We start from the raw sequence: 16,111 nt of genomic DNA on the forward strand, positions 1-16,111 counted from the left end.
TATCTCAATTACTAGACATGAGTTGCTATGAAGACAACTTTTAATCATCAGGTTGTCTGAATAACAACACTGTAGAGCAACACTTAAAGAAGAAGTATGGGATAAGTGTAACATCTGTTTTCTGATGCTATTGCTTCCCTCAGTCTTATTATTAGGTATACTTTCTTTAATCATAACACCATCTTAGTCTCAGTATATTGAAACTAAAACATGTACTGCAAAGAAAGTTATATAGTGGGTTAATAACAAATTATACTTGCTATCGGTCAACTCCAGCAATTAAGAGTTTGCAATCCATGAATGTAAACAACATAATAGTACAGTACTTCTACAATAAGCTCAAAACAAAGTACTAATACATTCAAAACTGATAATACCTATACAAATAACTTAACAGAGCTACCAGACTGATTTACTCTGTTGGGAAAATATGAGAGCATAACTCCTCTCTTAATTAAAGTTAATTGGCTGTCTATGCAAGGATCATGTTCAAGCTCCGCACATTGTTATTTAAAATGCTTCACTTCATGGGCCTAGCACCGCATTACTTGTATTCTCTTATCATCCGCCCTACTATGGAAATGTTGTCAAAAACTGTAAGATCCTCTGGTATTGCATTTCCCCTCACCTAAAAGGTGTTTGTTATTTGAATATTTTTAAATCTTTTATGTATGTATTTGTCTGCCAGTTATTGGACTTCCATAGAAACAGATACTTATTGGTTTACTTGAATTTTAGGAAATATCTGAAAACTTGGCTTTTTCAAAAATATTTAAGTTTATTAATCCTATTTTTTTAATTAGTGTATAATTCTCTGGGCTATTCCCAGTTTTCTTTGACTATGTAATCTGTGTCAAGCTGTCCAGGTTTCACAGAATACAAGCACTTATTTATTTGTATAAATAATAGCATGTCATGTATCCCACATTTTCCCACTTATTTGCAGGCTCAATGTGGCTTACAATGTTCAGTCGTGGCATTTGCCATTCCAGAGTGAAAGATACAATTATGTCATGTCACACTATCAAAAACATGAAAAAAACATCCTGACATTATAAAATCAATGTTTTCCTATAAAACAGACTATTCTATTCTTCAGAGTTTTATATACCGCCAATTTCCCAAGGAATTCGTAGCCGTTAAATCTAAGAAACTCAACAATAGAGTAGAATGACAAAAAAAACACAAAAATAAAATAGAATATATACAATAAACCCAACACTATCTCATTTAAACAGAACAGTTTTCAGGGCTTTCATAAAAAACAGATAAAGAGGGAGGCTCTTCATACAGCAACATATTCCATAACCTAGCCCCACAAAATGTAAAAGAATCCTCATAAGTATTTCTTAAATGAACATTCCCACTAACTAGACTAATTTCAACCTCTTAAAAAACAAAGTCATTCAAAAACAATCACACACACACAAAAAAAGTTAAATATCTATATCACAAACAAAATACCTAAAGGTTCCCATTACACTGGGCAGTCTGCAGTATGACCTAAACATATTTCATATATTGCCAGATTTCAGACTGTATAGCATGCAAAGATGTGCTATAATTTGCAGTTGCAATCTTGAGCCAGGAAACAGACATGACAGCTTTAAAAACAATTTTATATACTTGATGGCAATACAACAGTGGCAGCTTTTACGAGAAAAATTATTTTCCTCTCCTCCTGAGAAAAAGTGCATCTACAGTTGGCTCACCTTGGTATGACAGGCCAGGCATTTCCCATTTAAATAACGTGACTATAATAGCATGTCATGTAAAATATATGGCTGTACTGTTTGTAACCATTTTTCATGCTTATTTGTACAGGGCACTAGCATGGTATTTAATGTATTCACTCACTCTACTTTGGTAACATTGTGGGAATTACTTAAAATGCACAGCATTCAAAGTCACTGAATCAGTTCTCTTGTACTGACATGCAAATCTTGGGGAAAAAAAGGTGTAGAAAAATTCTTCTTACAATAAGCCAACAGTCTGTTATTGTTGTACATGCTTTTGAAATTTGTTGTCAGAGTACTGAATTCAAACTTCTGACTTGCAGGCTTGAAGGCTTTGTAGTAGTAATAGCAAGAAAATGGTCCAAAATAAATCAGTTAGTCTGGATTCTTACTTTTATTTCACTCCTACAGGGGGATGATCAGAAGCAAACGCCGGTGCTAGAGGCTGTTAGCGCCATACTAGCAAACGCCCCATGATCAGAGCCCTCGAGCGCGTGAAACAACTCGCTCGAGAGCTCTGAACGCAACTAGCATGCAAATGCATGCTAAACAGGGCTAAACATATTCATCCCCAATGATCAGCGGCCAGCGCACCAAAGATTGGGTCGCTGGCCGCAGCAAACCCTACGCCAGCTCCGAGCTGGAATTAGGGTTTCCAGATCATTGGGGAGGAATGGTGAGCCCTGTCCAGCATGCATTTGCATGCTGGCAGGCCCCCATTCCCGCCAACAGCAAACCTCCAGTCCCCCCGACGATCCCCCCCCCCCCCAGGTACAGGGAGGGCTGGAGATTCGATAAGTCTCCAGCCCCCCTAACTCCCCCAGCAAAAGGTCCCTGGTGGCCTAGTGGGCAACTGACCAACCCCCCCCCCCCCCCCCCCAGCGACAGGATACACTGGGCAGGGTGACGCCATTTTGCGGCGTCACAGGAAGAGGAGGGAAGCAGGCTACCCTCCCTCCTCCAACACACAAGGTAGGGGGGTCTGGACCACCAGGGACCCCTTGCTGGGGACTGGGGGGGGGGCTGGAGACCCATCAGATCTCCAGCCCTCCCTGAACCTGGGGGGGGGGGATCATCGTGGGGACTGGAGGTCCAGCAGACCTCCAGCCCCCCTGTCGCTGGGGGGGGGGGTTGGTTGGTCGCCCACAAGGCCACCAGGGACCCTTTGCTGGGGGAGTTATGGGAGACTGGAGACCGACCGGATATCAAGCCCTCTCTGAACCTGGGGAGGGGATCGTCAGGGGGACGGGAGGTCCGCCAGACCTCCAGTCCCCATTGCTCAGGGCATGGCTAGTTGGGGCCTGGTGGTCCCATGGACCTCCAGCCCCTGTGTTTGACAGGTTTGGGCTTTTGACAGCCCAGACCTGTCAAACAAGTGTGAGAGAACTGTGCTGAGTGCATGCTCAGGCACAATTCTCCCGCACTTCAACACCATGATCAGAGATAATTGCATGCTTAAATTTGCATGCAATTATCTCTGATTATAGGTCTAACAACACCCCGCGCTGTTCCAGCGCTATTTTTGGAGCGCTGTTTGGAACAGCACGAGGTTTTGATCATCTGTCTGCTAGTGATATATTAGCATTTAAAGTTTTAAAAACATCTTTATTTAGCAACTCTTACTATCACAAATTGTAAATCAGAGCCAAGGCCAGTCTATTGGGTAAACAAGCAGCTTATGAAGAGGGATGCAGAGAAGAGCAAATTCAGTCAAAGCAAATCAACCACACAGACACAAAAACTCAAACAGCAGAGCATACTTTAAAGCTGTAGGGTAGATGGGTAATAGTCATATAATCTCTTTGTGCATACATGTATTTATGTTTCTGTGGGTGTTTAGAAGAACTTGGTATCATGTGTTTTTACATGATCATTCTGGGATAGATGACATTGTGGTGGTAATCATCATTAATTACTAAAATCTCAGGAGGGAGGGGAAGTAGGGGCCTGAAAATTACTTGGAGGGCACAAAGATGAACAGTCACCCAAAGTGCTCTGATCAGAGAATTGCTGTGTTTATCTTGTTTAGAATTTGGTGAAGGAATTACATCGTTATATGCAAGACAAGAAGATAGCATGAATGGAATTGAAGCAAACTTCTGCAAAAAAAGCAATCTCATGACAAAAGGTGGATACCATACTGTTCTGAAATTTTGACATACGTAGGAAATATTTATTTTGCTGTCTGTGGGAAATTTTAAGAAATCATAAGTGTAGCTTGTGATAGGCACTATCAATATGGCTTCCTTACTTTACATCCCCACCCCCTATTCTGTAGGGCCATTTTTGCCTGGAACATATGGCTATTTCTACAGAATGTATTCCTGTTGATCAATCATCCAAGTTGGCCACTCAATTCACGTCTGGAATACAACGGAGTACTAATTTTAAATACCGAATATACTCAAATATAAACTGAGATTTTTGGTCCAAAATAAATGGCCCAAAAATGGGGATCTTGGTTTATATTTGAGTTGCTGGTTCTTTCTCCCTCCCTGAAGGCTGGAGCTTCTATCCTCAGACTCCCCACCCAATAACCAGCATTTCCGTCTGTGTCCCCCCCCCCCCCCCCTCGGGACAGCATTGCTCTTACTGGTACCATTCTATTGCTGGCTGAATCTCATGTCAACACTGTGTGCTGGGATGGTGTGGGGCCTTGAACATGCGCAGATGCTCAAGGTCCCGCATCAGCCCAACACACAACGCTGGCGTCGGCTTGAGTCAGCAAAAGAATGTTACCGGTAAGAGTAATGCTGGTCCGGGGAGGTTGGGGGGGTGGGGGGGAGGAATGACATAAGTGCTGCTTATCGGGTGAAGTGACTCACGGCTGTCCAGTACTAACTATGGAAACTGGCAGGTGTGAGAGTAGTGGGATGAGGGGAGTTGTATGAGTGATGGAATTGTAAGCAGGTGTTTCTGAAGCGGATGATGTCTGTGTGAGAGTGATTTAGAACTGTTTGCATGTATAAAGGAATTGAAGGGGGCAATAGTGCAAAGGGTGAGGATTTGGAGTTGATAGAAGGTGAGAGCAAGAGGGAAGTGAGTATAGGGATCCAGGACAGGACAAGGCATTCATGCCTCCAAGTTGTTCAATTTGTTGGGGGGAGGGGGACAGAAGATCTATATGAGAGCAGGGAGGGTAGAGAGTGGGGTGATAGGAAGAATCATGGGGGTGCTGGGGCAGGAGGAGGGATGGGGATGCTTTAGTAATGGAAGGGAGCTGAAAAGGGCAGTGAGAGTGTGGCATTGATGGAGGTTGGGAAAGGGTGGCTCACCATAACAACCCAAATTCCTAACCTCAGTTTATATTGGAGTCAACCTTTTTCCCTTTTTTTGAGGGGAAAAAAAGGTTTATATTCGGATGGGTTTATATTAGGGTATGTAGTAACATAGTAAATGATGGCAGATAAAGACCTGAATGGTCCATCCAGTCTGCACAACAGTCACACTCATTATCAAGTCATGGTTAAACCAACAACATATGTGATAGAAAATAATTGGATCATCGTCTCTCTCTGAAGTCTGCCTGGCCCTGTCCTTAGTTTTCAACTACTGAAGTTGCCGTTGAAACCCACTCCAGCCTATCCAAATTCATTTTGTCAACTGCGGGACACAGACCATAAAAGTCTGCCCGGCACTGTCCTCACATTCCAAATTACTGGAGTCTGTCGAAGCCTTCTCCAAACCATCCTAAACCGGACTGCCACATAAGGGACTCAGCCCGTACAAGCCTGCCCTGCACTGGCCTTAGTTCTTCACAGCCAGCGTCACCTTCTAAAATGCCACTCAATATGCAAACACACATGCAACCATTTAAGGGTTTTTTTTTTTTTTTGGGGGGGGGGGGGGTTATACCATTCATTTTCTAACTGGAGATCCTCTGTGTTCATCCCACCCCATTTTGAATTCCGTCACTCTTTTCAACTCCATTGGGAGGGTATTAAAGGCATCAGTCACCCTTTCCGTGAAAAAAAATTTCCTGACATTACTGCTATCTACCACCCCACAACCTTAATTCATGTCCTCTAGTTATAGTAATCATTTTAAAGGGGGTTGGGGTAAAGGGGTCATGGATATCTTTCTGTGGTACAACCAAAGCAATTTACATATATGCAGGTACTTTCTCTGTGGTTTTGTACCTGAGACAATGGAGGATCAAGTGACTTGCCCAGTGTCACAAGGACCTGTAGTGGGAATCAAACCCAGTTCCCCAGGTTCTCAGCCCATTGCACTAAACATTAGGCTACTCCTCCACTCCTAGCATTTTTGATTCTACGACTCTTTTGCATTCTAAGTAAGCAGATACACAAACTGCAATGAAAGCAGAACAGTAGAGTATCACTGTACCTGAACACTTCCTCCTCTTAAAGTCACTGAAAGGAGTCCCAAAGGTGACAAATACTATACATGTCTTTTGTGAGCATTAAATTTTTTATTTAAAACAAAAACATCAATTTGCATGGCAAGGGAGCTTACTTCAGTCAATAATGGCTCAGCCTTATCCTTGTTTAAAATAAAAAAACCAAGTCAATCTTTGTCACCTCAGCTCATACTCCACATGAATATCACAGGAATCTCCTATTTTCTCCAACAGCTTGGGCAAGCAAAAGGGAAATGAGACTTGATATACCGCCTTTCTGAGGTTTTTTTTGCAACTACATTCAAAGTGGTTTACATATATTCAGGTACTTATTTTGTACCAGGGGCAATGCAGGGTTAAGTGACTTTCCCAGAGTAACAAGGAGCTGCAGTGGGAATCGAACTCTGTTCCCCAGGATCAGAGTCCACTGCATTAACCACTAGGCTACTCCTCCACTCAAAAGGATGAGTCAGCATGATAATCTCAGTACCCAACAGCAGTTCCAAGATTTAAGCCTTTATTCATAAAGTATTTTTTCAAAAGTATAAAATGGAGGGGGGGGGGAGAACAATTTTGTTTAATAAAGTCCTTCAATTCAACATTCTGAATCATGCAGATGGCCCACATAGGAAAAAATATGAACATTTTACTCAAATCATATACTCATCCCATAAAACTGGACATGAAAGATGAGCAACTGGACCTACATTTCTGTCACGCTAGAAGTCTAATGGGTCAAGCAGAATATGAATAAGAAATTAAACAAATTAACATCTAAACGTAAAGTCTCCGCTAGCTGATGAATAAAACACCTTACAAAGTGTGTGGCAAAGAGACTGAAAATAAACATACTTACCCAGATTCTATATATGGCAACTAAATTTGCTTGCGCAAATCAGTGTGCATTGACAATTTGTGCCTGCAAATGAACTGATTAATCAGCCAATCAGCTGCTAACCACCAAATATTAGAGTTAATCGGTGTTGAGATTTATGCACACATTGTATTCTATAACAACATGTGCGGAAATCCTATAGCACATAAATTCAAGGGGACATGGCAAGGGGCATTTCCAGAATTTACATGCATTGTTATGGAATATAACCAATCAACGCCTAACTTAGGTGCCCATTTACGCCGGTTTTCAGTTGGTGTAATTGCTAGTGTCGTAAGTTAGGTGCCATTTACGTGCTTAAATTTTACTGCAACCAAAATCATGGTCTATCAATCTTCAAAAGGTCACAACCAACTAATAACTAAATTTCTAAAATAAGAGCACCTTACATAAATTTCTTTAGGACCATCAGAATGTAGGCTTTATCTTTAGTAATCCATATGTATGTACATAGGCTGCCTCGCCACTTATCCTCATTGGTTCAAGTTTTTCAATTTTTTCTCTTCTTTTTCTATATATATACTTATATCTGTTTCAATGTCCTTTGTTTTCCAATTTCCAGTCAGAAATATTATTCATCAGTTCAAAATAGCTCCTTTGGGCTTCTTTTACAAAGCCGTGAAAGCGATTCTTGTGCGGCAAATGAAAGGATGCCCATTCAATTCCTACGGGCTTCCTCTCATTTGCTGCACAGGAATCGCTAGTGCGACTTTGTAAAAGAAGCTCTTCGTGTATAAAGCATGTTTTACATCCAAAATATGGCCCTTATAAAATTTTTATACATATGCATGACTTAGTTTTAATGGAACAGAGATGAAGTTACAATGTATGCACATGTACCCCCACATATTCACCATCTTCTTAAAGAAGTTGTAAAATTTTAAAAGAGAATTTGTGCTTTACTGGCGGACATTGTAGGAGCTCATTTTGAAGAGCACCAGTTATGCCTAAGTCACTTATTAGTAATCTGGAACTAAAATATGAACTACTTAGATAGTCGTAAAAAAACAAACCTGAACACTTTTGTCAGTACTAACTTGCCCTATTTTAGTCACTAATTTCCCTTTTTACTCTAAGATGTTTTCTTATGCTTAAAGATTTTAATACAACTGTTTGGTCTTATCATCATGACCTACTGGCCAAACCCCGTTTTGTTTATTTTTAATTTCCTTCCTGAGGTCACTACTTATTGGCCAATAACAATGCTGATCTGAAAACTACAAAGAAATTCTACTCGTAGCTTTCCTGGGATATTTTTTTTTTATTTATTTTAAAAAATTTCTATCCCACTCTATCCAAAAATTTTAGGTGGATTTTTGGGAGTAGAGGATTAATGGGCATACGTTCGGATGCATTATTTTACAAGCATAAAATAAAAAAAAAGAATCCCAAAAGCAAGTGTTTAAATGTTTCTATGCCAGCACAACAAAGAAATAGTATGCCACACCTTCCAGGGCGCCAGTGATAAAGGGTGCCAAAATCCTGGTCTAACATCTCTCCTTCTGCCCACAATTCAGTATGTACAGGATAGGAGGAATGGAAGAGAGGAGAGATGCTGAACAGGGATTCTGACATCCTTTATTGGGGGGGGGGGGGGGGGGAGGGGGTATGAGAACTTGAAAAGAAGAAATACAGGATCACTGGTAGGAAAAGAATGGAAGAATAAATACTGAATTGCTGGCAGGACTTGGTGGCACAGATACAAAAGTTGGCTCAGGGAGCCACAGTCCCTTGATTCAGTCCTACTGATATCATTCCACACTGAAAATCTATTCGACTACCAAAAAAAAAAAAAATAAACTTCCACACCTCCCAAATATATCACAGTATTGTGTACTGAATAGAATTTAAAATTTAACTTTACAGATCAGTAGCAAACAAAAACAGCTATAGTATTTAGTAGGTAGACTGCCTTTTTTATTATTTATAAAGCAATGTAGTGTGCTGCTGCCAGTTCTCAAAACTGTTTTACAGTATTAATATACTGTATATTTCAAGAGAACTGTAATAAAATCAAATTAACATGCTTCTTAGTAAGCCTCAGAATTTGTATCTACAGATTTATGTATGGACACACAGTCAATAGAATGCTAATTCACTGACATGGCAACTGGAAACTGGTTTCCTTTTGCATTTCCTCTGTTGCAATAACCCTGGTTACAAACACTTTCTGCGTTCTAATGGAATGACAAATCTTTAAAGAGTCAAACAGCCCTAAAAATGAAAAGCTCAATGCTAATGTATTACATATCAACTGTTGTCACAAAAATCTAAATATCATAAGGGTATATTTTGCTATTTAGAGAGAAGTTTGGCTTACTTAGCAAATTTGGCCCTCAAGGGTTAACAGAAATCATCTATTGCTGAGATTTTTTTTTTTTTTTTGCAGCAATAGCTGTCCCGTGTAAAGCCTATATAATAGTAAGAATAATATAATCCATAATAATGCCAAGAACAAATCTTACACCGGGAGCGCGTACACGTAAAAGCAATTCGCATCTTCAAGAAATCACACTTTGGGACTACCAGGGTAGGATTTTCCTATAACAGGAATAAAGCATCTCACGAGCAACTGAGCGAGAGTATGAATGGGTGTGGGGGGCGAATAAAGAAGTTGCTGAGAATCACGACCGTGATAATACGCTGTATCGGGATGCGGACACACTTGCTCCCACTCCCCTTGCAACTCACCACTTTGTCCATAAGTTTCCAGGTCTTCTCCACGGCCCTGCGGTCGGCCGCCGCCTGCTTGGGGGGCCCCACCACGTCCTGGATGGCATCGATGAAGCCCAGAATGCGGCCCTTGCGTGGGTTGGCCCCCCGGCCCCCAGGCTGCCGACCATTCACCGAATTTGCCATGGCCGGGGAAGTGTCAGGAGATGCGTATCCTCTCAGCTCCACAACGAAGTTCAGATTTTTTTCCCCCCTTTCCTGATGTGGTTAACTTAGGGGAGGGGTTTGTTTGTTTGTTTCGGGTTTGTTTTAATTCTCAGTGCCGCTGTAACCCGAGTTCCGTCCTCTTCGCTCCGCGCTTGTTCTTTCTACCTCTCGTCTCCCCTGAGCTCAGCTTAGCTCGCGCGGTCGCGGGGCTTCCTATCCTAGCCCCGGTGCAAGCTGGGAGGTGGGGGAGGGAGTGATGACCTCAGCAAGCGCGGCGCAGAGGAGGTGCGTGGTTGACCCGTACACACAGCTGTGCGCGTGTGTTTCCCAGCTGAGCTGAGTGATAGCCGGTTACGTAGTACTATCTTGCACCAGAAATCTGGAGATAGGCACAGGTTCCCTTCGGTTGTAGTAAAATATGACTTTTCTTTCGCTCTCAATACAGTTTTTAATGCCTCGTTTTTATGGGGAAGGGGATGTATTTCAAACTGCACAGACTACTAGGAAAGAATTCTTCTAAGCAAAAATCCAGATTAACCGAGAGAGCTCCCAAAACTCTTTTTTTGCCCCTGACCTATCTCCTTTTTGTTGTGTTTTCCTTTGTTCAGCTTCCCTGCCTAGACTGCAGTTTTGTGCTGCTGGGATTTGAAGGGGGCCCGCCGCTAATTAGGCGCAGATGCAAGCTGCCCTGCCACAGTGACAATTTGCTGTGTGCGTTTTAGGCATTCTTTTGCGTCCTTGGTGCTTAATCGTTTTGGATTTTTATTTATTCTTATTGTTTTTCAATAATGGTTTTCTCCCTTGCCACAGTTGTGCTATCAGCTCTTTTACCTATAAACAGAGAACAGGTTATACTATAATTTTAGAAATATTATGTTTGTGATTGCGTGTATTTATACACTAGCATTCATGTCTCAAGCTGTATGTCACAAAATACAGAGACAGTATTATTAAACAATAGAAATAGAAGAAAATAAAACATGGATGGCTACCTTCGAAAGCTAATCAAAGCATGTATTAAGTTATGTCCAATAAAAAGGTAGCAACTTATTTTCTTTTCCATGTTTTATTTTGTTCTATTTCTGTTGATTACCTTTAAAAGTGGACTAACACAGCTACCACATCTCGCTACTCAGTATTATTAATGAAAGCATTCTATATTGTGTTTTAGAGACAGAATAGTGGCAAAGTCATTTTCAATGAGGTCCTACAGATGACTGAAATGAGGAATAGGATTACAAATAAGTTAAAAGCATAAAAATGTGTTCTCTGTTGGTGAGAGTACCTTTTTTTGCAGGCTTTTTTGGGTGAGACGTGGGGGTGGGGTTCTGTCCCCAAAGTTGCATCAGCAGAGAGAACAGGGTCTCTTCCCTCTGGAAGGGACAACACTGATGATCCATGGCCAGGGCTGGCTCAAGGATATCTGCCACTCTAGGTGAGCCATCAGCCATGCCCTACCACCCCCACACACCCAAGTCTCCAGAATCTCCCTTCCCCTAACCCCCTACAGTGTTCAGCATCTCTTTACCACCCTCCAAAGTGTCCACCACCTTCCGTTCCCACTTCCATCACTGTGCATTTCTCTTTACCCCTTTGGTGTACATCTATTTCATCCCTACCTCTGGTGTCTAGCATCTCTTCTTTCCACCCCCAAAATATCCACCACCTCACCCTCTTCAGCTCCCACTGCCATCACTGTTGTCTCCATTGAGAGAGCTAAACTAGGAACCTAGCCCACAGTGGCAGATATTTCAGCATCCACATGGTTTAAGACTACCCACACCCTGCACAAAAGGGTAGCTAGGCTGGCCCTGTCTAGGGCACCCTGTGTACAGTTTATCAGAGACACTCATCACTTCATTAATGTACCTTTATTCATGGTTACTTGCAAGCAGTGCACTCCAGTTCAACAAATATTTTTCCCACATTTGTTTATTAAAGTATACCAAAGTCACACAAATCATCGTGTCAACCATTTGTATATGTCCTGCATGTACATTTTTATAGATTTGGAAATTAGTTGTCTATTTACAGTATGCAGATACAGAATCCATGTTTCACCCTTCATCATTTTATTGCTCTAATTGCTTCCAGTCATTTACTACTTCTCAGTGCTTCTGGCACCCAGCCTTTCCATTCTATTTGATGACAGCCGGTCCATAAACTTGCACTTATTCTTCTACTACATATTTTTTTGTAGAGGCAGTGTCTCCAAATAGGTTATTTTCTTGCTCTGAGAGATCAGCAAATAACTGGTGAACTTGCATGTTCCATTCTAATAGTGCATTTCCATGAGATTAAGTAGAATGTGGTTCCTTTTGGGGTATTTTACAGGATATCAAGGAGATGCCATCCTTGTTCATCACTTCCCATGTGTTGTTCCACATTGGATGAAATGAATCGGTGCATTTCAGTGATCAGGTATAACAAGTAATGTGAATCCAAAAGAACTTGTTGCATATTTTAAGCATGTTAATGAATTTTCAGTCCAGGCTGAGTTATGACAGTTTTCTAGTTGATAACCAAGGGAAGGGATTTAAGAACATAAGAATATCTATACTGGGCAGACCAATGGTCCATCTATCCCAGTATCCTTCTTCCAACAGTTGCCTAGCCATGTCACAAGTACCTGACAGAAACCCAAATAGTAGCAACATTTAACTGATGTCTTTTCAGTTGTGGCTCAAAGTGAGATTAATTCGGGTATTTTCCTGTCCCCAGAAGTCTTACAGTCTAAGGGTCCAATGCAAAACGTTTACACAGATGTTGGCAGAAGGTTCGCATGATGGCATGTGCACAATTTTTTGGACACATGATTCTGAGAAGTGTTTCAAACAGATGATAACTGCACAAATCCACACATGGAACAACAGCGCAGAGCATATTAAAATGAATCTTAATGAGGCTGTTAGATATTTGTCCCAATGCGGAAAAACTTTATGGCTGAGCATGACACAGAAACATTTAATGTCATGTTAGAGGAGGATTGGTTTGATCTTCTGCAGTACAACCTAAAAGATTTAATACCTGTTTCTTCTTTTTGCTGCAAGCATAATAGTACATAATGAGAGGTGACAGTTCTGTGCACAGGTCCCAGCAGGGAGAAAAAAAATTATCTGTACTTGCACGAGAATGTTCAGTGGATAAATATCATCATCATTAAAAGTTTATGCATATACATTTTTTGTGATATTGATATTTATCCACAGAATAACATTCCAGTACATGTACAGGTGTGCACAAGCCCTTTCATTATGCTCAGGCATGCATAGAGTACTAGCTGCCCTTGGTGCAGAACCTTGTGTGTGTGCATCCAGTGTGCTCACCTTGATTAGTATACGGGTTCTTCGTGCTTCCAATTTGCAGTATGATTAGCTTACTGCATCAACAAGCAAAACTTGGCATTTATCAAACAAGTTGTGCAATCAGCCATCAATGCACAACTCTAATATGCAGCTTTCTGCATCGGCGCCTAAGTTTGTGCCTAAGACAATTGAGGATTAAGTAACTTGTCCAAGGTCACAAAGAACTGCAGTGGGATTTGGATCCTATCCTCTTCAATGCCTCATCATGCTGCCTTTTGGTGGAATTCACTTCCACTAGATATTAAGCACGAAACCAACTATATACAGTTTAGAAGGAAATTTTCAGAAATTTGTAACAAATTAATCTAATTCTGTCTTATGTAACAGTTAGATGTAACAAATATAACTAACTACTAAACTTATGTCAGGAATTTTTATTGTCTGCACTTCCTAGTATTGAACTAGCGTCTTGTCTGTGAGCCCCATTAAACCAGATGTATTGGGTAATCGTGGTTAACAAGAACTGATTGTATTGTGCTGTGACTTTGTCCAAACATAGTAACATAGTAGATGACGGCAGAAAAAGACCTGCACGGTCCATCTAGTCTGCCCACAATAAACTCATATGTGTATACCTTACCTTGATTTGTACCTGTCTTTTTCAGGGCACAGACCGTATAAGTCTGTCCAGCAGTATTTCCCGCCTCCCAACCACCAGTCCCGCCTCCCATCACCGGCTCTGGCACAGACCCCGTATAAGTCTGCCCTCCCCTATCCTAGCCTCTCAACCACCAACCCCTCTTCCCCCCACCACCCAATTTCAGCTAAGCTTATTTAGAGTATCTAGAGTTAAGATTAATAGGAAATTTTGTGTTTAAAAGGTATCATAATTCTGTTGGAAACAAATAAAATTTATATTTTGCAATTAGTCAAACCTGTCTCCTTCAAATTCAGAATGTATCCTAAACTTAGTTTTTTTATTCCTCTCCCGCCCTTGGAGGACGGGAGACGAGGTTAGTTGATTTGTACCTCCTCCTGGTTTTGGCAGAGAGTTCCTGAGTGTGGGCCACGACTACCGACAACCCCCCTCCGTGCCGGGCCCCCCACACTGACCCGACAGCGCCAAACTACACCCCTCTACACACCCCCACACACAGGCCACGTAAAAGTGCACGCCTTCTGTATTTTTACTTACGTATCCTATGGTGTAATTTGTGTGAGGCTTTTTCAATGTGTTGAAACACGGTTTATGCATGAGAAATCCTTTCTAAAATTACCCCCTTACTGATCCCTTTCTCCTGACAGTGCCTAGTCCTTGCCAATATGAAATATTCCCCTAGTATAACGCTGCCACCATAATTCTTCACCACTGGAATAGTGTTCCTTTGTAGAACTGTACCAAATAGCATATTTTACTATTCGGCTGAATACAAATAATGAAAAATATTATTCAGCCAAATACAATAATGGGCACTGAGCTTTCGCATAAGAAATAATAAAAGAAGCAATGTAAAATCAGAGATCAAGTGTTTATTTCAGTAGGATTTAGCACAGTAGAGCCCGGGATTATTTGTATTCAAATTTAAATCACTATTTGACTGAATATGAATAATGTGTTTGGGGCAGTATTCAGGGTTGAATTGAATCACATATTCAGTACAGACCTAGTTCCTTGGGTGATGTGCTGTGTTGGGTTTGTGTTAAATGGAACACTGCATTCAAACCAAGAATTTTTAGATCAGTTTTATGAGACCACAAAACATTTTGCCACATGACGACAAACTCTCCTAGGATCAAAGGTGAGCTTTTCATCTTGCCACCCTACTGTACAGGTCAGATTTGTGGAGCACTTGGGATTTTGTTGTCACATGCCCACTTTGACCAGTCGTGGTTGTGGAAATGTGTAGTTCTCACAAAGTTGCCAGTGGTCTCTTGGTTACTTCCTCCTTGCTCTATCATCCCATTTGAGGAGATAATCTGACTTAAGCAAGGCTTAGTGGTGCCCTACACCTGGTTCTTAATTGTCCTGACCATCCTCTGATGGACTTTAAAGGAGTTTTAATTCCTTTATGAAGTATTTCACCCAGAAAACAGAGCTAACAGGAACTGCTGAATGTAAGTTATCATCATGTTAATCAGCACTATTTAACATCATGTGGCCAGTTCACCTAGTGTGTGCTTTTGAAGGCAATTTGTTACACCAGAGCTTAAAATATTTACATTTACAGCAGATGTGCCCTGGAGGAGGGGGGGGGGGGGGTCTGCAGCAGATGTCAAACCCCCTTCCTTCCCCCTTCCCCCCACACACACATTTATCCATCTAACTTATTCCATGCTTTTTGTTTCTGCTTCATGTGCTAAGGATTTCTGGAATAAATTTTCATTTGTCAGTTGTGGGTAGGATTTGTGAACCAAAAATGTTTTAATGTACTTTACTTCCAGGCTATCAGGCAACAAAAAGAGCCCAGTTTGGAAGGAGGTAGACATTCTCTAGTCATTGAAAGTATTCTTGTTTCACACTATTTAGTGAAAGCAAGCTCTGCCTTTACTGCTTTGTTTCATTTCAAGGAATCTAAAATGATTTTTAAAACCAGAAGGAATCCTATTTTTATTTGGCCTTGTGAAACCTTTTAACCCAAGACAGGGCTCTATGGTAGGAGATGAGAATTGTCTAGCTAAAATGCATGTTAACAGGACCAGTGCAAGGATATTGGATGTCCTAGGTGAACCTCCCTTGCTATTGCTCCCACTCCTTCCTCTACCACAATCTACCTCCCAGCAGAGTGACAAGATTTGGGATTGGACAAAATGGCAGGGTGCAGCAGGGCAGGTAGTTTAAATTACATCCCTCCCCCAGCTGTCTTATTCCACCTTTTGAAATCTATATCAAAAAGGTTAAACTGTTTTCCCTATCAGCTCAACATTTGTTTATATA

The 16,111-nt window shown here is 41.2% G+C and overlaps 1 protein-coding gene across 1 annotated transcript in view; it reads right to left on the minus strand.

The window, feature by feature from the left end:
* CBLB (Cbl proto-oncogene B) overlaps window positions 1-10,058 on the minus strand; it is a 213,690-nt gene extending 203,632 nt beyond the window's left edge. The window contains exon 1 of the mRNA XM_030204169.1: window positions 9,683-10,058. Within this exon, the coding sequence (XP_030060029.1) occupies window positions 9,683-9,850 (168 nt within the window). The 5' untranslated portion in view covers window positions 9,851-10,058. The remainder of the gene's footprint in view (window positions 1-9,682) is intronic.
* Window positions 10,059-16,111: the final 6,053 nt, after the last annotated feature.

The sequence above is a fragment of the Microcaecilia unicolor genome, chromosome 5 (genome assembly GCF_901765095.1).
Source record: "Microcaecilia unicolor chromosome 5, aMicUni1.1, whole genome shotgun sequence".
Lineage (NCBI taxonomy): Eukaryota > Metazoa > Chordata > Amphibia > Gymnophiona > Siphonopidae > Microcaecilia > Microcaecilia unicolor.